This window comes from Carya illinoinensis, chromosome 12 (assembly GCF_018687715.1).
Source record: "Carya illinoinensis cultivar Pawnee chromosome 12, C.illinoinensisPawnee_v1, whole genome shotgun sequence".
In the NCBI taxonomy this organism is placed as follows: Eukaryota; Viridiplantae; Streptophyta; class Magnoliopsida; order Fagales; family Juglandaceae; genus Carya; species Carya illinoinensis.
The window spans coordinates 20,176,028-20,201,177 of record NC_056763.1 but is presented as its reverse complement, the minus strand read 5'-3'; the positions used below and the strand labels follow the sequence as shown (position 1 = coordinate 20,201,177).

Here is a 25,150-nt window from a genome sequence, read left to right as displayed (position 1 = left end):
TCACCTTTCCAACACATAGCATTTAACTTGATGGCCAATCACACCATCTGCATCTATTCAACTCAACTACAAACTACTCAATAGCCTTCTTCCATAAATACATCATTCATGGAAAAAATGTCCAATACATATAACCAACTAAGCTACACATGTATCCTACCCATTTATCACCTAAGGTCAACATACAGTTCACCAATCTATATATATTCACTTAAAATCTAGCTCATGAGACCATAGTACACCATCTACACATTTCTTTAATCACATCACTAACATCCAACTCAATTTAAGAAAAGTGAAAGAAGAGCTTACTAAGGAAGAGTTGTTGTTTTAGTGTTGATTGAATGTAGTGGAGTGTTGAAAGTGTATGAGTGGGTTAACAGTACTAGAAAATAGAATCTAGTTGTTTGGGTTGAGTTGCTTTACTAAGAAGAGAAAATAAGAGAACTAGGCATGGAAGAGGTAACGAAAGCTTATTGTCCACAGTTGAACCAATGGCTTTTTCTGCATTAAGAGTGAATTAGAGCCAGGAATCAAAAATGTTCTGGTGCTAGAAATTGCTAGGGGTTGATGGAGTCAAAGGGAAGAGAAAAACTGGAATTCACCTGAAGTGAGAGGTGCATGACAGCTTAGCCATACACCTTTGTTAAAACACAAGGATCAATAGCTCAAGTATTAACTATGATTCCCAGTGCTTCAACATGTAAGAAATTGGATTAAATTAAATTTAAGCTAACAAAAAGGGGGGCTGACTTGAGGCTAGAAATCAAAGGATTAAGATCAAAATAGAAAATTTCTGCACTGACCTAGACAGCACCTCTTTGAACTATTTTCCATGCCTTCAAGCTTCCTCTGGTTATGAGAGTCATGAATGGCTAACAAAGATTGAGAATTTGATGGCTCATTGGCATAGACTGATGGATTAAAATAGAGGTTGAATAAGGAAATGAATATAGAAGACTGAACTCAAAACTGAGAGTTGCAAGGATTGAAATTCTGCTGCTATGATGCCTTGTAGTAATTCTAGTTCAATTCTTGTACCATTTGTGACTTGGAGCATGAGATGGCTATATCTTGATGACATGAAGATGATAAGAGGAAGAAAGTGGAGAGGACTTGTGAAAAGAAAAAAGGACAGCTAGGAAAGTCAAACTCGAGAGGCTCATGAGTACACATTGACTTATATGGTTTGGCATACAAAAATGGAGGTTTAAACCGAATATAAAATAAACCAACAAACCGACTATTAAGTTTTTGGTTTATTGAAACAAAGGTGCGGCTGAGGTGGGTTGCGGTATTGGCGGTGAACAAAGGGTCTTTGTTAGTGACCTTGGTCAAGTCCCTAGACAATAAGTCCTCCACGCCAATGATGGTCTTGTGATGACTGAGTCCTTGTTTCTCTCTTGCTTGGTTCTCGAGCAATAATGGTCAAGTTGACCACTTGGGTATGGTGTGGTTAGGTGTTTAGGCAAAGATGGGTGTATGGAGTGATGGAAATGTGCAAGGGGTTGTGTGGGGTTCAATGGTGATGGGCGCACGACACTAGAGTGGGTTAGGGTTGGCTCCACTTGGAAGATGGGGTTTAGGGTTTGGAAGATGTATGATGGACGGCTAGGATGGAGGTTTAGTGTTTTGGAAGTGGGAGGCTAGGGCTGGCCGAGTTTGGCTTGTGAGGGATTTTAGGAAAATCTTGGAAGTCAAAGATGAGGTGTATGGTCGGATATGGAAGGAGGGCTTGGTCAATTAGGATTCCTAGATTATAGGAACCTTAATTGGCAAGATGAGTGGGTCAATTAGGATTCCTAAATTACAGGAACCTTAATTGGCAAGATGAGTGGGTGGATAAGACAATTCAAATTAGGCAAGGATTGCCAAAATTGAATTCAATTCCCAAAGGAAGGGAATTTCGGCCAAGGCTAATAAGATGGAGCACACAATTTATGGAAAGTTGACAAACATAAGTGTTGGGAGATTTTATGGATTGGATGGATTGGAAGAGCAAAAATTATGAAGAACACTCAAGAACAATGAAGAACACTCAAGAACAAAAGCACAAACTTATGAACTTGAATGAACAAAAGCATAAACAATAATAATTCAATACTTGATTCACGAATTGCACAAGAATTGAATAAACCTCATATATTGAAGAACTCAACTTGGATTCACGGATTGCACCAAGTTGCAAATAACAAGATGATTGAATCACACTTATTCACGAATTGCAAAGTGTGATTCTCTCTTTGGGATTCACGAATTTCATCCAAAAAGCCCAAGTGCAAGGCATCGGTTTGTGATCTCTCAAACAATAGTCTTTCCTCTAGGAGTTTGCCAAAAGATTCTAAAGCAAATGAAAGATGTCCTATTTATAAGCAATACAAATTGGAAACCCCCAATAGGTCCCTTGAAAATAAATAAATAAATAAAATTAAATAAATAAAATAAATAACATGATAGTGGTCATGGACCAAGGCTAGCCGTGGCATACATGGCCCATGGTGGGCTAAGTGGGTGCACGGCGTTCTTTGGGTTGGTCCATGGTCATGTGGTGCGGCATGGCTTGCTGATGGTGAGCCATGGTGGTGCACGGCATGGCCTAAGTTGGTGGCCTAGGCACTGAGTCTGCAAGGCATGGGCTGGAGCCATACGCTGGATGGCATGCCTGGTGGGCATGCCACTGACCTGCTCTGCAAGGCATGGGCTGGAGCTGTGCGCTGGATGGCATGCCTGGTGGGCATGCCACTGACCTGCTCTGCAAGGCATGGGCTGGAGCTGTGCGCTGGATGGCATGCCTGGTGGGCATGCCACTGACCTGCTCTGCAAGGCATGGGCTGGAGCTGTGCGCTGGATGGCATGCCTGGTGGGCATGCCACTATCCTTGCTGAAGTGTGGCTGGGTGGGCTGGAAGTGCTGCGCAAGGCCTTGCGGCGCCTGGGTGCGTGCAAGGGCCACGCAGCCCACCAAGGTGCGCATGGGCCTACGCACTAAGACTCGCATGGGCATACAGCACCAGGCTGTGCGCGTAGGCAAGGTCTTACTAGTCTCGCTAGCCCGCATGCTAGGTGCCCCGTGTGTGCCACTGCACGGGCCAAGGCGTGCATGCATGCTGGGCGCCCCGTGCGTGTCACCCCACGAGCCAAGGCATGCTTGTGGGCTAGCCAGGGTGCTATCCTTGCCTCCTAAGGGCAGTGTCGCGGCTTGTCCCGAGGCGACTTTTCTAGGGGTTGTAATAGTCTTATGATGGTTGCATGTTGTATGGCGATTTGGTCATGCATGTAGCAGAGGGAAAAAGGGTTGAGCTTCATGGTGGTGGCTGGCCGTGAACGGTTGGGCTGTATTAGCATCAACACAAAAACTGCTCTAGCTCAGCTTTCTCAAGTGCCACTCAACTCCAAACATGAAGACTGCTCCACCTCAGCTCCACCTAGTGCCACTCAACCTCTCCACTCAAAAAAGGATTTCTGCATTTAGTTAAATTGTGAATTTGTTGTATTAAGGAAATTTGTTGTAACCATTTTCTACTTTTCGCTACTTCTAGAATGTTAGTGCACATGACATGTTTGTAGAATGCCAAAATATTCTTGGCTCCCTTTGTCTTTAAATACTACTATGTACAAATCAATCCTTATGCAATGAAATGATATTTTTGAGCACTGCTTCTTTCATGGTATCAGAGCTATTCTAAGGACAAACATCCATGACGGAAGATCTTTCTTTACCGAAATCTACCAATAAAAACCCACCACCCTTCACTCAACTTCTTCCTCATCTATCTCATCTTGTCATTGTAAAACTGACCCATCATCTCTCTCATCTTGTCACTGTAAAACTGACCCAAGAGAATTTTCTCCTCTGGCGTGCTCAAATGGTGCCTTACCTTCGAGGACAGCAGCTCTTTCATTTTGTTGATGGTTCTGGTACTCCTCATCCTCGTTTCCTCCCTAATTCCACCATACCCAACCTAGATTTCCTCACTTGTACTCAAATCGACCAGCTTATTCTGAGTGCTCTCATTTCAACCCTTTCAGACAATTTAATTACTCAAGTTGTTGGATATTCTATTACTCGAGAAGTCTGGTATACGTTAGACACCTTATTCACATCCCAATCTCATGCTAGGGTAATCCAGCTTCGATATCAACTAGCCACCATTTCCAAAGTGGCCAACTCTATTTCAGACTATTATCGCAAACTCAAACACCTTTTTGATACCATGTGTGCTGCTGGCATTCCTTTAACCTGTACTGAATTTATTTCCTACCTACTTGCTGGTCTCAATAGTGATTATGATGCGTTTGTCACCTTTGTCACTACCCACATTGAGCCCATGTCTCCGAAAGCTCTTTACGGTCTTCTTCTAACCCATGAGAGTTGCCTGGCTCACTCTACCCACCTCCCTGCCTCAACCCACCTCTCGGAAAACTTCACATCTACTCCTTCCTTTCATGGCCGTGGTGCTTCTCGAGGCAATACCCATGGTAATTTTTGTGGTTGTAGAAGGGGTTGAACCTCTCGTCCCATCTCACCTACCTTTTCCAACAATCCATCACTCCCACCCTTTTCTCCTCTTCCCCATTCCAAACCAACCTGTCAAGTGTGTGGCAAGATTGGCCGTGCGACCATCGTTTTAATCAAGCTTACCAAAGCGACCCTCCTAGTTCCATCACTGCAAATTATACCAGTTCCCTCTCGTCCCCTGACATGGCCTAGTACCTAGACATTGCAGCCACAAATCACCTTACCTTGGATTTAGCCAACCTCAATATTCATTCTACTCCTTATAGTGGTATTGAGCACATCCGCGTTGGTGATGGCACTGAGCTACCTATTGCAAACATTGGTGAATCTAGTCTTTCTACTCCATCTCATTCTTTTACTCTAAAAAATCTCTTGCACGTGCCTAACATCACTAAAAACTTAATTTCTGTGCACCAATTATGTTTAGATAATTCAATATTTTTTGAATTTCATAATACTCATTTTCTTATGAATGATGCAAAGACAGGGACTTCTCTTCTTCATGGTCCCACGCATGATGGCTTGTATTCATTCCCTCCACCAACTTCTTTTTGTTCTTCATCAACTCAAGCACTTGTTGGTGAGCGCACGTCTTCCTCACAGTGGCACTTAAGGCTTGGACATCATTCTCTCCAAATCAATCGTCACATCCTTTCAGCGCATCATCTTCCAATTTCTTTCGCTCACCAATCTGTCTTGCTTTTTGTTAAGCCAAAAGCACTCAATTACCGTTTCATTCCACACATCAGCTTTCTTGTAAACCCATTCAGTTAATTTACACAGATTTATAGGGCCCTACCCCTGTTATTTCCAGAGATGGTTTTAAGTACTATGTGTCTTTTTTAGATGATTTTACGCGCTATACATGTTGGTATCCTTTAGTGCAAAAATCTGATGTTACATCAACTTCTATTCAATTTCAAAAATATGCTGAACTTCTTTTCAATGCTAAAATCATGTCTATACAAAGTGATTGGGGTGGTGAATTTCACCCACTCCACACCTTCCTTCAATACCAAGGAATTTCTCATCGTTTAGCATGCCCTCACACCCACCAACAAAACGGGACTATGGAATGGAAATATTGACATATTGTCGAAATGGGCCTTGCCTTTCTCTCTCATGCTTCCTTACCCCAATCATATTGAGCCGATGCTTTCCACACATCAATTTTCTTAGTTAACCACCTTCCCACTCCCGTTCTTCATCATAAATCCCCTTACGAAAAACTTTTTTCCAAAACTCCTGATTATAGCTTTCTCAAGGTGTTCAATACTGCCTATTGGCCTCATCTCAGGCCATATAATCAACATAAGCTTGATCTTAGATCTACACAGTGTCTTTTCATCGGCTACAGTGAGAATCATAAGGGATACCATTGTCTTCACATTCTAATTGGCTGTCTATACATTTCACGTGATGTAGTGTTTGATGAAAATATTTTTCCTTCTGCTCTAGACACTTCCCTTGCAAAACCCACATATTCCACTCTTCCTTCAATTCTCGACCCAACTCCTACTGCCCCTCCCACTACATCGTCTTCTCTAGCTCACTTAGTTACCGAACCCAACTCATCCACTCGGCATATTTCTCCTATGCCCAGCCCAAGCAATTCTTTATCTTCTACTGATTACATAACTTCATCGTCTACCTCCCCCCCCTCTTCGACATCACTTACGCCATCGTTACCCTCCCTTCCTTCCCCTGCTCCTTCGATTCTTACCCGATCAAAAACAAATTCTCTCATACCACATTGATTCATTGATGGCACAGTGCTTTGGCCACCACCATGCAATTACCTCACTCTCACCACTACCATTCCCTAAGAGCCCAACTCTTATACTGAAGCTACCAAACACCAAGAATGGCACACTGCCATGTCTAAAGAATTTCAGGCCCTCCTTCAAACCAACACCTAGTCTCTATTTCCTTGTTCTGGTATTACTAACATTGTTGGCTGTCATTGGGTGTACAGCACTAAATGCCTCTCAGATGGTTTAGTTGAGCGACAAATGGCTCGCTTGGTGGCCAAAGGTCTCCCCAAACAAGTTGGAGTGGATTACTTTGAGATTTTTAGCCCCGTTGTCAAACCCACCACAATTCGTACCATCCTCTCCATTACTATAACTGAAGGCTGGTCTCTACATCAATTGGACATCAACAATGTATTTTTGCATGGAGACCTCCAAGAACAAGTTTACATGACTCAACCCATTGGCTTTTTCAATCCATATTTTCCAAATCATGTGTGTCGGTTAAATAAGGCCGTCTATGGCCTCAAGCAAGCCCTACGGGCTTGGTTCTCCAAACCAAACAATCGGCTTCTAGAGCTTTGCTTCAACCCCTCTCTCTCTGATTCCTCTCTTTTCATCTATAAAAATAAATTTATTACCTATTTTTCCTTGTCTATATGGATGATATCATTCTCACTGGTTTCGATCCTAAGGCTATTTCATCTGTTCTTCCCTCACTCAACTTATCCTTTCTTGTAAAGGATCTTGGGCCTTTACGTTTTTTCCTAGGACTCGAAATAACTCCCTTAGCAGCTAGTCTTTATCTTTCTCAAAATAAATACATTTGTGACCTTCTCAAAAATATACATATATATATATATATATATATATGGACCTTGCCAAACTAGTCACCTCACTCATGGCTTCCTCTGCTTGATTATCAATTTTTAATGGGCCCGACTTTGATGATCCTACCCTCTATCAAAGCACAGTCGGCAATCTTCAATTTTTGTCCCTCACCCAACCTGATGTTGCCTTTGCAGTTAACAAAGTCTACCAATTTATGCATGCACCCAAAATTCCTCACTAGCAGGTTGTGAAGAGAATATTGAGATACCTCAAACAAACAACTCATCTTGGTTTTCATATCAAACCATCCCTTGAATACTCTCTTCATGCCTTCTCGGAAGCAGATTGGGTTGGATGCCCAGATGACCACCGTTCCACCGAAGGTTTTTGCGTCTTTCTCGGTTCCAATATCATCTCATGGGGATCCAAAAAGCAAAACACCATTGCCCGTTCTAGTACAGAGGCCGAATACAAGGCCTTGGCTAACACTATTGCTGAGCTCTTATGGCTTCAAAGTTTATTGAAAGAACTTGGTCTCTTTATTTCCAAACCCCCCACCTTGTAGTATGATAACCTAAGAGCGACATACCTTTCAGCAAATCCAGTGATGCATTATCGCACAAAGCACATGGAAATTGACTTCCATTTTGTGCGAGACAAAGTCTCATCCAAAGCCCTTCATGTTGCCTTCATTTCGTCCAAAGACCAACTTGTTGATATCTTCACAAAGTCGTTAGTTTCTACTCGGTTTCAGACATTGAGAATGAGTCTCACCATGGTACCCCTGTTGGACTCATGGGAAGATATTAACATCAACACAAAACCTGCTCCAACTTAGCTTTCTCAAGTGCCACTCGACTCCAAATGTGAAGACTGCTCCACCTCAACTCCATCTAGTGCCACTCAACCTCTCCACTAAGCACAGGATTTTTGTATTTAGTTAAATTGTAAATTTGTTATATTAAGGAAATTTGTTGTAATCGTTTACTACTTTTCACTACTTCTAGAATGTTAGTGCACATGACATGTTTGCTAGAATGCCAGAATATTCTCGGCTCCCTTTGTCATTAAATACTACTCTGTACAAATCAATCCTTATGCAATGAAATGATATTTTCGAGCACTGCTTCTTTCAGGCTAGTTGAGAAGTAGAGGACTTTCTCTTTTTTAGAGGGGAAGAAACTAGAGGTGACAAAGGGCAAGGAAAGAGCTAGGTAGCTAAATGGCTTCTCTTGTGGCACGGTGGTGGAGCTAGGAGCAATTTGAGTTGGCGGGAGTCGTTCGGTGGTGGTTCTAAACTGAAATAGAGAGGGGGTGAGTTACGGAGAGAAAGGGAGAGAGAGATAACTAGAGAGAGTGAAACAGAGGCAATGGCTTACCGACATGAGGTAGTGCGGCTGGTGATGGTGTTGGAAATTGTAGAGGTTGTGGTCAAGAGATGAGAGAAACAGAGGGAGGCGTTGGGGCTAGGATGCATGCCTATGCACATGCAATGGCATCACGACATGAAGTGGTGGCCCACGGTGGTGCTGTGTTGAGATGAGGGCTAAGCAATTGCGTTGAACGGCGGATGGTAACAAAACAGAGAGAGAGAGAGAGAGAGAGAGAGAGAGAGAGAGAGAGAGAGAGAGAGAGAGAGAGAGAGAGAGAGAGAGAGAGAGAGGCAGAGAGTGAGATAGTGAAGGGCTGAGAGAGAGGGGAGGGTAGTCAGTTGGCGACAACGTGCTCATGGTGGTCCAAGTGGCGCCAAGCGGGTTGGCATAGGGGAGGGCAAGAGATAGAGAGATCGGGAGAGGGAAAGATGAACTAAAAATGAGGGGGAAGAAAATGGGGGATTAGGATTTTATGCAAAATCGATCCTAGCGTACAAGTTGGGCTTCTAAGCGTACAACTTCGGCTTCTTAGCTTTAATCCAATGGTGTTGATAAACTCAAGGGAAATAAAAGATGACTAATAAAAAATAAATAATAGAAAATAAATGGAAGGGGAATACACTAAGTGTTAACAACAAACTTTTTATTCTTGATCTAAAAATAATATTTTTTTTCATTATAAAATCAAATAACGAGCTCTAATAAATAATTCTAAGAGAAATAAATACTTCTAAATAAATAGATTTTTTAACATAAATAAAATAATTAATCATAATAAATATTTCTAAGAGAATTAAAATCATTTAAATAAAATAAATCTATAAAATTATATTATTTTCTGGACTCCAAAAATTAAAGAGGCCTACTTTAAAAATTAGTTTTGATCCAATAATACTAAAAATACCACATTTAAAATAATTTTGAACTTTTAAAATTGTTAGAAGATTTTAAAACACTTGTCTCAATTTAAAAACTATTCGCTTAAAATAATGTTTGAGATTTAAAATGTTTAGGAGAGGCTCGTGACCAATTTGAGAGGAAAACGAGCGGTTGGTCACATAAACTAATGTAAGATTACAAATGTTTTTGTTTTGTGTGTGGTTTATGTTTTTGTGAACATACTGTTGTGAGCTTACTGTGTAGATTTAGCACTAAGGGTATCATTGGTCCGATTTGGTCCTGTTTTAGATAAAATTTGGAACTGAACCGGTATGAACAGGTTTTACATTTTCAAAAATCGATTCTGCACCGGTTATCCCCTAAGGCGCCCATTCTTCCAATTTTACCAGTTCAGTCACATTTTTAGTTTTAATATATTATAATATATAATATATATTATATTTCAACATATATATTATATGTTGCTAAATATATGTTGCAATGATATTATTCTAGTGTCCTGATTCACACAAATTCTCTTATTATTAAACCAATTTTTGACAAAACTGATAAATCTAAATTGATTTATCATAGTGCTTATATTTCCCATCTTATCACTGAAGAAAATTGGAGCACCCATCCCTCTACTTCAGAAATACTTCCTGATTTCGAAATAATTTATACATACTATAATTACATCGAAGCTTGGTTCAAATTCATGCTGTTTCAAACACCTGATATGTCTCATTCTTGGTTATTTAATTTCTTTTTTGATTAAATTGACTTCATTTTGTAAATCACTAGTAGAAATATCTTAGGATTTTTTCATTTGGAACCTTTCCAAAGTATCTTGAAAATTGATTCTTTGTTTAGAAGTTTCTGGATCTTGACGAACCATATTCTTCTTAAGCTTTAGAAGATATTCTTCTTTTAGCTCTGGATCTTTGATTTGGGAAATCAAGGTTAATAAAATATTTTCATGTTTTTCGGCTTTGGTTAAAATATTAATTGTTTTACCCGAAGGCTTGCAACAAGAATCATTACAATTACAACCAAGCTTAATATTGGGAGAATCAGAAGATCCAGTTTCTAAGTAATACTCTGAATCATTAGAACTGAACTTATTTATGTCAGATGAAGAAGATCTTGTTTCTAGGAGTTGAAACAATTCTTCTTGATCAATGACACTAATATTCAACTCATTAAGCTTGTTTTTTTAGTTTGTTGGACTTTTGAGTTCATTTATCAGCAAAATGTCCATTTTTGCCACAATTGAAACATTTTCCTTTTGAAGGATTTTTGAAATTCTTTTTATTATAAAAAGATTTTTTCTTAAAAGGTTTTTTGTAAAAATCATCATGGGGTTTTCTCATTTTCCCACCATGAGGTTTGGAAAACTTAGTAAAATGTTTATGCTTTCATTTGGAAGGGGCAATAGGTGGAAGGCCAAATTATTTACAAAATGTTTCAATTTTGTATTTGGCTTTTTTACTATTTTTTTAACTATTAACGAGGCACTTTTTGATCATTGCTCATATTAATACCAAGTTTCTTAATTATACTGAAAATATCACCATAGATGTAATTATTAATTAAGAAATCCTAAGATATCAGTAAGTTCATTCTTGACTTTTAGAGCAAATAAATGAGGTAAACCATCAATAAATTTTTCTTTCCAATAGGGCTTCTGATTGTCGTCACGAAGCATCACGTTGGACATAAAAACATCTTGATACCATCGATAATCGAACATCTGATGGTATCGTAAATTATTTAAATAATCACTAACACGATTTGTAATATTTGAAGGAGTACCAATAAAATGCTTAATAATAGTATAAATTAAAGTATTAACACCATCATACTGTGCCATTCCAATGGCTTCATTAAAAATGGGTAAGCCATTATCATCACGTTTAACAGCATGTTGGATTAAATCTCTGGTCTCTGCAGTAAGGTGTTTATCCCACCAATTACGGATCATTCCAGTAAAACCAATGGTTAAAATAATAATAATATCAGGTTCTCTGATATTATTGTTAATATAAGCATTTGCAACAAGAGAGATTTTACTCATGGTATTGAGGATTTATTATTCAGACATTCCATCAATATTCCATTCGTGAGTTTTGTTAGCAGAATACGAAGATTGAGATTGAAAAATATTTTCTTCAGATTGTAAATCGGGAGGAGTAGGTTTGGAATACCAATTGTTCGTAAAACTTATTGATTTGGGTTTTGAAGAAAGTCTGGCAATTTCAGGTTTTAAATCAAAATCTTGAAAATTCTTTTCAAGTAAATCAATATTTTTAATAGTCGAGGAATCACGGTCATATGAAGTATCTGTAGTTTGAACAAAAACATCTTCCTTTTCATTGTTGGTTAGAGCACTAGTGGAAGGTTTTTCTCTTTTTATTTCTTTAAGCATTTGATTAATTTTATCAAGAGTCTTGGCCTGTTTTGTTTGAAAATCAAGTTTTGGCCTTGTCTATGGTAAAATAATCAAAGGTTTTTTAATAGTTTGTGAAACAGATTTTGAAGATAAGGTAGAAATTGGATTTTCTACCTTTTCTTCAATTCGATCCAATTGTTGTCCAATGGTTTGGAGAAAGATATTTGAAAAATTATTTTGCTGGATAATCTTTTTTGTTTCAGATAAAACTGTAGTAATCTCCTTATCTTTGGACTTTGAATTGGAAGCTTTAAAAGGGGAAGCAATTAAATCAGCTCCTAAATGGGAAATAACAATTGCCTCCGAAGGGGAATGGCTAAATTTGATAATAGAATTTCCTTCTTCCTTGATAAAATCAGTTTTTAAAACATTTAAACTGTTTTTTGGAACATAATAATTTTCAACGAAATCAAAGAAAAGAATATGTTTTTTAGGCTAATTCATCTTTTCTTTCCATTTGCGTTTGACACAGTTTTTCAGAAGTAGAAAAATTCTTATGATAAGATTTTCTCTTATCACGATTTTCAATAGAATTATAATCTCTAAATAAGGAAATTAAATCAATTTCAAAATAATTTCTGTTGATAACACAGAGTTGATTATGAAGAGTAGGTGCAACTGGTGCAACCATATCTGAAGCTGTAAGGGATAGAGATGAAGCATCTTCTTCTTCCTTATTAGCTTCTTCCTTTATGGATTTATCCTTGGATGTTTCATCATCCTTGGTTGAATAATAAGCAGAAGTAATTTGAGAAGACGTAGAAGTCCTTTTATTTTTAAATCAAGGTTGTTTAAAACAGGTTGGGCTATTTTGATGGAATCTTCTAGAAATGCCTTGAGATTTTGGTCTCTTCTTACTGGATTTTCCAAAACAGAACCAACAAAGGAGGATCTAGATCCAGAAAAAGAATTTCTTCTTATACTGGGTGCTGGAGTTTGATCAAAACTAATTTTAACAATACCATCTAAGTATTGTTTAATATAACCAAGATCTGGTTCATTAGTACAAACCTTAGCAAGAGGAGCTTCATGTTATAGAATCCATTCACTGGGTAGAGTAATATCTTTCCAGTAAATCATTCTTGGAACTTGAATGTTCACGTCAGGAGTTGAATTTTGGATTAACAAAGTTTTGTTTCCTGAAATTTTTAAAATAGCTTTTGGATTTAAAGTCATCTTTAAAACCCTGTAATAAATACGGTAAACTATAGCAAGAGGTTTGCTACCTTCTATCGTATCATAACCAGAAGTAGCAATATTTAAAATTAAAACTTTTAAAATATGGGGATCATCCAAAGCAAGTGGTAAATCAGGAAAACAATCAAAGTGAACAGGACCACTGAGCAAGGAAGATTGAATCATTCCAAGAATGCTAGCCTCAAATTGGTTATGTCTAGCATCTATTAAACATAGTAAAATAGAAGTGTTGATGCCTTTTCACGTTAGAGGTTTGATAGCAACTTGAACAGATCTAATATGCAGAAATTTGTAACCTTTTAACTAAAAATCTTGAATAGATTTCCTGTTAAATAAATAACATTTTTCTGGTGATTTTGAAATAGCATAAGTCTGTTCAACAGTTTTAACATTAAATTCAGGTTTAAAAGTATATTGAAACCAAGTTGTTTTGTAAATAGAACTAGGTTGAATTGTTGGAATAGTCCAACGATTGAAATCAATTGAATCAATTTCTTCAACAGAAAAATCTTTTTCATTATTGATATCAGGGGGTATGATCCTGTAACTAATAGATGAATTAGATCTAAACATTCTATTCATTTTGTCACCAATCAAAACAGTGCTTCACACTTCAGAAGTCCTAGGTACACTCATACCTTATCTCACCCTGGTGTCTAATTGTCCCACGCTCTCCTCGCAACGGGACTTACAAGACTATAGGTCTCTTGATAAATCTGGGGGTAATTGGACAGAGTAAGAGCTCAGTCTTTGGTTTGAAGGACAACAAAACAAATAAAATGAAAAGAAGTAATTGCGATCTATCAATAACCAAGAGTCGAACTTGGCTATAATACCAAATTACTTGGAAATATATATATATATATATAATATTATATATTATATAATATAGTATATTATAGTAAATAATACTATAGTGATAATATATTATAGTATATTATAATATATAGTGATATAGTATAACTATTAATATGCACTATATAATATTAGTATAACTATTAATACAATAAAATAGTGATATAAGATTTTAAAATTTAATATTATATTAATTAGTAATTTATCACCTAATACAAAACTATTTTATATATAATTATATATTCTATATAAAAATTATATACAATATAAAAATTCAAAATATATATATAAACCAGTCCAGTTTGGTTTTAGAAAAAGAAAGACCGAAACCAGACCGGTTTTGATTGGTTTTAAGAAAACTAAAATGGGTATCGGACCGAACCAAACCAAACTTGATACCAGACCGGTCCGATCTAGTCTGATTTACTGGTTCACCGATTTATTTTACACCCCTATTTAGCTCTTCCACTGTATATTTATTTTGAATATAATAATTGATTGAAAAGTTAAAAGTTTGAAAGAATATTTTTGAGTTATTCTATTCTAAAGCTGGTGTATAGAGCACACCTAATAAAATGTTTCCATGATATAATTTGATTTTGGAAAAACTTTTATATACCACACTCACATCCAACTTTTATCCCACTATAATGAGGTGGCATTGCCTATCAATCTTTATATTTTTTCTTCAAAAAAAAAAAAAGATCATCCAAGTGTGATAAAAGTGATACATTTTATATAATGGATGTGAGTGTGATGTATATCATTGCTCTTTGATTTGAAAGACAAACTTTAAAATTTAAATCTTTCAAATCAAATTACACCATGTAAGCACTTACTAAAGTGCTCTACCTTCCAAAAGTTACGGACTTCACCGTGGCTAGCTTCACTTGCCAAAAGGCAAAAAGTATTTATGTTGTCTCTTAGCTTGACTTCTTGTAACTCCCAACAATATGTCCCAAATCTAATATAAATGTTCTTTCAACAAATAAAGGTTATTAATTAAAGAATTCCTTCTCTATAAGCATATGATTTATGGAGAATAAAATATATTTATGATTAAAAAAATTCATATCTAATACTCTTTTATTACAAAAACATCTTCATTCCTTTTTCAATATGTTAAGTGTTTGCAAATATTTTGGAGAAAGCTATTTTGAATTTTTTTTTTATTAAAAAAATCTTGAAAGTTTTAAAAAGCCGTCTTCCACTATTTGTCTTTAAATTTTTACATAGAGGAACTATTGTAATAGGCTATGGTTTTATGAAGTTTCTATGAAGTCTAAGCCATTAATGAATAAACCAATGAAAATGTTAGATTTTTTTTGGTGTGTGGGGGGGGGGGGGGGCGGCGGCCCCCCCCGCCCCGGCGCCGGTCTCCCCCTAGATTCGTCCATGTATGCACATACATACAGATATTTTTCGTTTCAATATTCTTGGTCATGGAGACTAAGGGCGCTATCTGCAGCTCTTAGGCAAGCATCTCCCAGCTTGGGCGAGTTGCACTCCTAAAGGGGGCAAGTTGCACTCCTAGGCCCTGGCCCCAACCCCCATGGGTGGGTGCCCCATCCTAATGTCAAGGGATGGATTGACGCCACCATCTCCCGGGCACCATTTCCAATACTACATTTTTCACAAAAAATTCAACAAACCCGCATATAATAAACAAATCTCATAAATAAATAAAAAACAAAAAAAAAAAAAAAAACAAAACAAACTTACAAAGTTATCAATCAAACCAAACCATCTATGTATAGACCTACTAACCACGGCCACAGCCACGGTCATGGGTCATAAAACTCACAAACCCACAATCATAGTCGTAGATCTTTAACTTATATATCCATGGCGGCATATGTACTCTGCTGGACTGTAGAGACCCAAGACCTAGCTGCAGTCTTGCCGTAATAGACTACGGCTTGGCCATCACTTGTGACAACAGAGCGAAGTCGGCTTATAGGAGGAGGTGAAGAAGAATGAAGGCAGGAGGAGAAGAGAAAGGAGAGATAATAGAGGACGGTGAACAACCCCTGAGGCGTGAAAGGAATGGGGAGAAGAGAAGGCCGAAGGATGGGAGAAGAGGAGAGGAAGGGAGGATGGCGAGTTGGAAGAGAGAGAGAGAGAGAGAGAGAGAGAGAGAGAGTAGCATCTATAGTTAGGGTTTATTAATATATATAAAATTATTAGAGATATATATTTATATATATTTAGGGTGGGTAAACAGGTGAAACATGGGAAGGGGTGCCACCCATCCGAGCATCCTACCCTGCATGGGTGGGGGGTGGGGTTTTCAAAATTTGAATTGAAATTAAAAAAAAAAGTATATATATATATAGAATTAAAATAAAGTAGGATGCAAAAGATACAAAATCTATGAAAGAAGGTGAGTAGAAAAACTTATTAAATATCAGAGTCAATTGTATCTAATAAATTCAACCTACTATTGGATTCGAACCAGTACAATTAAAGCTACTATTACAAGTTGAGTATAACATTACTTTACACCGAATTATAAATGGTAAAATTATTTCAATGTTTCCATAGCAACATATATATATGCACCACCATATATATATATATATGGTAGAATTATTTCCCCGATTTATACATGTATAGGAGTACTTGCAACAACAAGGAGAGGAACTTTTCTATGGATAGTAAGACCAGTGCATTGGGTCATGTTCAAATCCTCCAACGATGCACCACCAGGCAATTTCCAATCAAACTCGTGCACAAGATTGGCCAACACTAGCTCATTGGTAGCCATGGCAAATGTGATACCTGGGCATCCCCTCCTTCCAGCTCCAAATGGGATCATCTGGAAATCATGTCCTCTAAAATCTACAGAAGAATTCAAGAACCTCTCAGGTCGAAACTCTTCTGGTTCTTCCCACAATGCAGGGTCCCTTCCAATTGCCCATGCATTAATGAAAGTTAAGGTTCCAGCAGGAATGTGATAGCCCTTTATTTCAACATCTTGGGTTGATTCTCTAGGAACTAATAATGGGATTGGAGGATATAGCCGAAATGTCTCTTTTATCACTGCTTTCAAGTACTGCATTTTCTCTAAGTGGTTCTCAGTTATGCTGGTTTTAGCCCGTGAAATCCCCCTTACCTCATCTTGCAATTTCTTCATGACTCTAGGGTGCCTTAAGAGCTCTGACATTGCCCATTCTAGAACTGTGTAACTAGTATCAGTTCCAGCAGCAAACATATCCTACAATAATCGAGGATAGACTTAAATTTATATGGGAAATGTTAGAAATTAGCAACTAAATAAAAAGAAAGCGAGAAAGAAATTAGCAGATAATTAAATTATATATGTACCTTAGAACAGAAAGCAATGATGAAATGGCACTAATTGTTAGAAAATTGATTCAGATATCCAAACTCAGAGTGAAATTGATCCATATATTTTATAAAGTAATGCTAGATATAGTTCTTTAAGGTGTGCATGTACTCCCGCACACTCCCTTTAAAAAATTGAGTCCAGAATGAAAAACCTGATTTTTTTCATATGAATCCCAAATTTTCTCTAATTTTTTTTTTTTTTTTTTTAAAGAGAATGTGTAAGACTTACACATCTAGACTATATAAATCATTTCCCTATATGAGAATGACGCATTAATTATTTTGGAGGATTGAATATGCATGATCAACAATATCATAAATCAGGTATATTATAAGAAAATTTCTATTCATCATATCCACATACCACACACCACAGTTTATTTTCTTTTCTCAAATGTTCGGTATATAGATAATGATCAGTAGAAGAATTCAAATAGTTTAAAAAAATAAACTCAAAAAAAAAAAAAGTATGGTGTGTGGTGTATGGGGGATGATGATCCTAAGAGGCTTGCCAATTTGCCAATATATATATATATATATGGAGACCGAAGTTCCCGAGAGTTAATGGCAAAACACCAAACGCAGATATCACACGTACTCATTTAACAGGAAAAACACTTGAGAATCTGAGATCATAAATCAGGTATATTATAATTCAACCAGCGCCGGCCTCGATCCCTAGCTAGCTAAATGATCCTAAGAGGGTTGCCTATTTGCCAACATATATATATGGAGACCGAAGTTCCGAGAATTGGCACAACATCAAACACAGATATCACACTCATGTTAACAGGAAAACACTTGGATCAAAATGTTTTGTTTAGATCTTCTGAGCACCACAAACTGAATTTTGCACTCATGAAAACATCTAATAAATCATGGTAGGTATCGGTAGATCAACCGTAGACAGCTCATGATCTATCCTAAAAGTTCACAGAAATCTTGACACAACCCACAATTTAATCCAAATAGATTGTGATCGAGAAAGAGTACCAAGATTAGTGCTTTAATGCTTGTTTCATCCATGGCAACGCCAGCAGCGTTATCATTTTGGATCTGGAGCAAAACGTCCACCAGATCTTTTTTATCTTCACCCAGAAGTAGTGTACTTCCATGATTCGCATTAATTCTGCTCTCTCTTTTGTGCTGCTCTACTATGCCAGCCAAAAACTGATCAAATTCTTTATAGACTTTCTCCACTCGAGCATCAATACCATTGATGCGATTTACCCATGTAAGCCATGGAATGAAGTCCCCCACATTGAAAGATCCCAACAGTTTCATAAACTCTCCCAACAACTGTCCAAACTTCTTCCCATCTTCACCTTCACTATACTTCCTCCCAAAAGCCACTCTGCAAATAATATCGTTGGTCAGCGAGACAAACATCTCGCCTAAATTTACCGGCAACGACAACGAACAAGACATGGTCTCTGATCTTCTCCATGAACAAGGCTACTTCTTCTTCCCTTACAGCTCGGAAAGACTGAACCCTCTTGTTACTCAAAAGCTGGAGCACGCAGATGCTTCTCATTTGTCTCCAATACTCCCCATAGGGGGCTGTCGACACATCCTTACCGTCGTAGAGAAGTCTGTCGGCAATGCTCAGTTTTGGTCTGTTGGAGAAGATGACATCGTGGGTTTTCATGATCTCTCGAGCTGTGTCTGCAGACGAAGCGATTAGCGCAGGCCGACTACCGAAGTGAAGCAGCATGAGCGGGCCATGGCGTTGAGCTAAAGAACAAAGGGAGCGGTGAGGATAAAAACCTAGTTGGTGGAGGTTCCCTAGGAAAGGAAGCTTTGGTGGTGAAGGCGGCATGTTTTTTAGAGGGGTAATCGAGAGCCGTTTGAGAAGAAAGAGCGCGAAGAAAAGAAAGGGAACGCCATAGATAACGAAGGGATGCATATATTGGAGGTATATCTGCATCTGCTCTGGCCGCAGGACGACTTTGTTCTGCTATTAGCTAGAGCTCTCTTTGTGGTCTTCCTTTCACCCTTTTATCTTTCTAGATTTGTGGCGGCGCAACAACCACCTCCTCGGAAATTTGGAAAAAAAAATTATACATGTTAATTTTTTAATTTAATAAAATAATATTAATTTATAATGTGTTGCCCCCTGAAAATTATTTTGATCTATCTATAAAATTTAATATGATATAAAAATGAAATAAATAAAACACATCTCATATAAAATAAAATACATAATTTTTTTTATAAATAAAATTTTAAAAAAAAATTCTAACTATAATCGGTATAATTTCTAACATCTTTCTATTTTCTAAAACATTTTAATCTCTATGTTATAGCTTATGGCAATCTGCTAGGCTGCCATCTACTGATTTATAAATTGTATTACCTTCACATGCACACGGCACAACAATACTTTACATCTCATCCTTCACATTTTTTTTCTCCATTTTCTAACATCATAGCACCTCTTGTCCTTCACAAAATGTTTTTTTCATTTTTCAACATCAAAACAATTCAAACGAAGAAGAAAAGAAGCAAGCTTTACCTGTGAGGCCCGACCACTGACTGACTGACCCATTTCCATTTTCCTGATCTGTAAATGACCAAAATTTTTTTCTCAGTTCTCACATTCTCGCATGACCGAATCGATTTGCAACCTCGCTCTCGCTCCATCACATTTCCAAACAAAGATTCGCCTGAATCGTCATTTGTCCCTTTTTGGCTTTTGATTTTTGAAGCTTCCGGTGGAAGCCTTACAAGTTACGGTTAAAGAGTCAAACTGTCCAGGCTTAAGACTAAAGAATGACATTTTGTCTTGTCTTGGTTACTTTTTGAACTTTTTTTTTTTAATCTTCGATAGTGGATACTAGGCTATCACACTCACAGCCTCACTATTCACTACAAATTCAAAATATTATTTATTTATTTAATAGATTAATACCTTTAGTAGATTAACACTTTATTTATTTAGTAGATTAATGATTTTTTTTTATATAGCAAACTAACATTTTGTTTTTTAGTAGATTAATAGACGTATTTGATAGCCTCTGCCAGACTGCCCATTCTCATCTCACGATCCCACAGAATATCATTTCTTTACACTTTACTCCTTTATGTGCAAGCGGATATGTTTTTTTTCTTTATAAAAATTTTATATTAGTATTAATCATATTATCTATATATATTACTTATATTAATTGTGTATGGTTGTATGTACTGATTTAAGTTTTTTTTTTTTAATAGCATTATGTGTTTTAATAAATTGTTTGATTTTCAATTTTAAATTGTTTGATTTTAATTTGAGACCTTATTATTAGAATCTATAAAGTTTAATCTAAGTTTCTAACTTCATTTTATATGTTTCAATTTGATTTTGAATTTAGGTTCATGAATGATGTCTAAATTAAAAACTATCGACTCATTCTTCAAAAGAAAAGAAGTTGATCTTCTAGAAAATTCTTATAAAATTCCAATGATTGAACTTGAGAAAAATTATGATCTTAACGCTCCAATTTTGGAATCTGAAGGAATTCGTTTTACATCGTCAACACTTAATTCTAAAGAGATTGATATATTTTCTTTACAACGAGATCCGGGATTACACCTTCCTATATGGGATTATCCAGTCAATCAGTATGATGAAATAAGAAGAGCTTATTTAAAAACGGGTCCATATCAAATACGTATATCAAAATATCCATTTTCTGGTTCTGTAAAGCATCCTCATTGCTTTCAAGTTTCATGGTTTGTACATTTGGATCTTGGTTAGAGTATTCTCCATCAAAAGATGCTGGATATTGTTTACCTTGTTATCTTTTTACAATGAAAGCATCCTAACGTTCTGGATGTGATGTATTTACTATCATGGATTTAGAAATTGGAAGAAGATTAATGATAAAAAATATTGTGCCTTTTTTAATCATATTGGGGAGGATCCTTGTTCTTGTCATAATAATGCTGTGAAATCTCGTGAGGATTTAATGAAACAATAACAGCATATTGATAAAGTAATGAATGCATAAAGCTCTGAACAAATTTTCAACAATCGACTCCGAGTAAAAACATCTATTGATGTTGTTCGATGGCTTACATTTCAAGGATGTGCATTTTGAGGTCATGATGAGACCCTTGATTCAAAAAATCAAAGTAATTTTCTGGAGATGCTTAAACTCTTGGCTTCGTATAATGACAAAGTTGGAAAACTTGTTTTCGAAAATGCTCCTAAATCCTCAAAGTATACTTCACTCCAAATTCGAAAAGAGATTTTAGTTCTTGCAAAGAAAGTAAGAAATAAATTTCGTGAAGATGTTGGGGATTCTCGATTTTGCATTATTGTTGATGAGGCACGAGATGAGTTTAAGAGGGAGCAAATGGCTATAATCTTAAGATTTGTTGATATTGATGGTTTTATACAAAAACGATTTTTTGATCTTGTACATGTTAAAGATACATCGGCATTGACTTTAAAGAATGAAATATCTGCAGTTCTTTCTCGTCATTGTTTTGATTTTCAAAATATTCGTAGACAATGATATGATGGTGTTAGCAATATGCGTGGTGAATGGAACGAATTGCAAGCATTATTTCTTAAAGATTGCCCATATGCATACTATGTTCATTATTTTGCTTACCGATTAAAGTTAGCATTAGTTGCTGCATCTAGAGAGGTGGTTTCTGTTCATGAGTTTTTCTCAAATTTAGACTTCATTATAAATGTGGTGGGCGTTTCATGTAAACGTCATGATGAATTGCAAGCTGCTCAGGCAACACATATTGCACATATGATAGCCATTGATAAACTTGAAAGTAGAAAATGAGCTTACAAAATTGGCACTGTCAAATGAGCTGGTGAATTTTGTTGGGGTTCTCATTTTTATTCTATTTGTAGTCTATTGCGAATATTTGAAGCCACTTGCTCAGTGCTTGAAACCATAATAAAAGAAGGATCCACTTATTCTCAACGTGGGGATGCGAATGCTACTTATAAAATGATTACCTCATTCCAATTCATATTTACTTTACATTTAAAGAAGGAAATCATGGGTATTACTGATGTTCTTTGTCAAGTTTTGCAGCAAAAATCTCAAGATATTTTGAATGCCATGAATATGGTTTCTACTACAAAAGGACTTATTCAAAAGTTGAGAAATGAAGGTTGGGAAAATCTGCTTGAGAATGTTGTCTTTTTTTTTTTTTTTCCAAGAAATTTGATATTAACATTCCAGAATTGAGCTCTCGTTATGTACAAGGTTGTGGTCGTCATCAACGAGATGACATTACGATAGAGCGTCATTATCATTTTGAAATATTTAATGTTACTATAAATTTTCAAATGCAAGAGCTTGACAATAGGTTTAGTGAAGGAACGAAAAGGCTTTTCACCCTTAGCTCAGCTTTGGATCCAAAGGATGTGTATAAATCTTTTAATATTGATGATATATGTTGTCTTGTGGAAGATTATTATCCGCTTGATTTTTCTGAGAATGAGAAAATCAATTTAAGATTTCAATTGAAGCATTTTGAAGTTGATGTGTTTAGCAATCCGATGTTTCAAGATTTGAGATCCATTGCAGATTTATGTCGAAAATTGTTAGAGATAGAGAAATCAAAGACATACTATCTTATTGATAGATTGGTTCGTCTAATTTTGACTCTTCCAATGTCTACAGCAACCAGTGAACGAGCATTTTCAGTTATGAAAATTGTTAAAATAAGGCTTCGCAACAAGATTGAAGATGAATTCTTAGCAAATAATTAGTTGTCTATATTGAAAGAGAAATAGCTAAGAATTTTGATTTAGATTCAATACTTGATAATTTTGTTTGTTTAAAAGAACGAAAGTTACAATTTTAGATATTCTGTATTTCTTTTGTTTAATATATTTGTGTGGATGTCTTTATATTAGTTTAATGATATATTGTTATTGACATATCAAATACTTTTTTAATACATAAGTTGTATTAAATGTATTTTATTTTTATTGTAAATCTTCTTATCAGATTATTATATATCGTAAAAAAATTATATAAAATTAGAACAAAAGAAATATTTTATATATATTGTTCTAGCTTTGTTTGACCCCGCGTAGAGTAAATTCCTGACTTCGCCACTGGCAAGGAGCAGCATACTGGAGCTTGGTGTATTTTGAAATTCCCAAAGCAGACCCCCCGTAGAGTAATTCCTGGTTTCACCATTGGCAAGGAGCAGCATACCAGAGCCTGGTGCATTTTGAAATTCCCAAAGCACCCATGTAAAACAAAAATTGTCTACCAATTTCTTTGAATAAATTGATTAGATCTCAATATTATAATTATTAAATAAATCAAATACTTAAAGTAAATAAACAAACTTGCATAACACTATGATTGTTTACGAAGGGAAACTCTCTAAAGAACTATTTAAAGATAAAACCTTACAGAGCAGTCAAATCCAAGAAAGTTAATCTTATTATTTGAAAATCACTTACAAGTAATCATTAATTACAAAACCTTTACAACTTGACCCTCTCACTTACCCAGACAAACGACCCGTTTGTTTTCTACCGCAGTAGTAGTCAGAACCTCTGGCGATCTTTAAATATTGCCTTTCTTCTTGAAACTCTAGTGGCTGAAATCCAATCAACGATCCTCCAAACTTGGAGCATGATCACACATAAGGAAAGATGAAAAATGAAGTGAAAACTCTCAAGTGAATTTTCTCTCACAAGTACTCGAAATCTCCTCTCTAGAATTCATGGCTAAAACTCTTTTTCCTTCAAGAGTTAAAACTGAATACCTCTAAATAGAAAGTTTGAAAGAGTTCAAGTCGAAGTAGGACTCTGTTGATAGTTAGCAACAGTCACGAAGATGTCTCCTAACGGATTGCTGATATTTCACGATAACTCTCTTCTGCAGTGACTTATTTCTATTCAGCTTCTGTTTTGGATAAATACAGATCCTCATGTACTTAATTTTTACCTAAACAACTTATCTAAACAACCTCTAAAACTTCTAGATAAACTCAATATTGTTTAGAGATAAATCGATAATTATTTTATATTCATCCAACAATTACAAATATAATTATAAGATAAGTCTTATCATTTAGTCATCTAATTCTAGCCAACTTTTGCATTTACACATTTGATATTGCAGGGCATAGCCACCAGATCTTCCATGTGTTTGTCGTGTAAAAAAATGTATTTTATTGTGTTTGGTTGATGTGGAAATGTGGTCCATGAAACGACGCTCATGAAGGGCTGTCAAGGAATTTACTCCTTTTGTTTTATTTATTTTTCACATTTTCTCCCTTCTACTGATCGTCTAATTTTTTCCTTAAATCTTAGTAAAGGTTTGGGATGCACCCAAAAAGAAAGGAAAAGAACAAAAAGTCTGTGGGTTGAAAGAAATCATTATATGTTAGGCTCTGTTTGCGCCTATGCTATACTTTGGCTTATGTTGGAATAGAGATTTTCTATTTGTATAAAAAAAGGGTTGTTTAAATGCTAGGCTCAGTTGAGTGTAGATATAAATTGATTGATTTAGATTTATAAATAGGGAGAGACTTGGATCCGGTCGGATGTCGCATGTTGTTTTTACACTAGCAAATAAATAGCCACCACGTGCAAATTTCAGCTACATTGAGAATAGAACAACATGTAGCAAATCACAATTTCACAGCATAAGTTCAGATCTCCCAAAACGCGATGCCTCTTCATTAAGCCGACATAAAAGTCTTGTGCCTTTCCTCCTCACCCCATCATCGGCCTCCTCCCGTCTCTCTCTCACTCTGTGTGAAAAAAATAGTCAGTATTACTCCCACCGTCCACTATCCCCCTAACTCCCTTCAGCCTACTCCCATCGTCCACTGTCTTCTCCTCCCCCCACCCCCATCAACCTCGATCATCCCTTCGAAACCCCCCATCGGCCTCCATCTGTTGAAGAATATATGAGGTTAGAGATTCAGTTTGTGATTGATAATAAGATAAACTAAAT

General features: G+C 36.4%; 1 protein-coding gene and 1 pseudogene across 1 annotated transcript; one reads left to right on the top strand and one right to left on the bottom strand.

The window, feature by feature from the left end:
• Positions 1-16,278: 16,278 nt before the first annotated feature.
• Positions 16,279-19,202, bottom strand: LOC122288978 (annotated as a pseudogene).
• Positions 19,203-21,727: 2,525 nt separating this feature from the next.
• LOC122289323 lies at positions 21,728-22,935 on the top strand. Its single transcript, XM_043096304.1, has 3 exons — positions 21,728-21,940; positions 22,253-22,331; positions 22,427-22,935. Exons 1-3 carry the CDS (start codon positions 21,728-21,730, stop codon positions 22,933-22,935), a joined length of 801 nt encoding a protein of 266 aa, XP_042952238.1.
• The last annotated feature ends 2,215 nt before the right edge of the window (positions 22,936-25,150 follow it).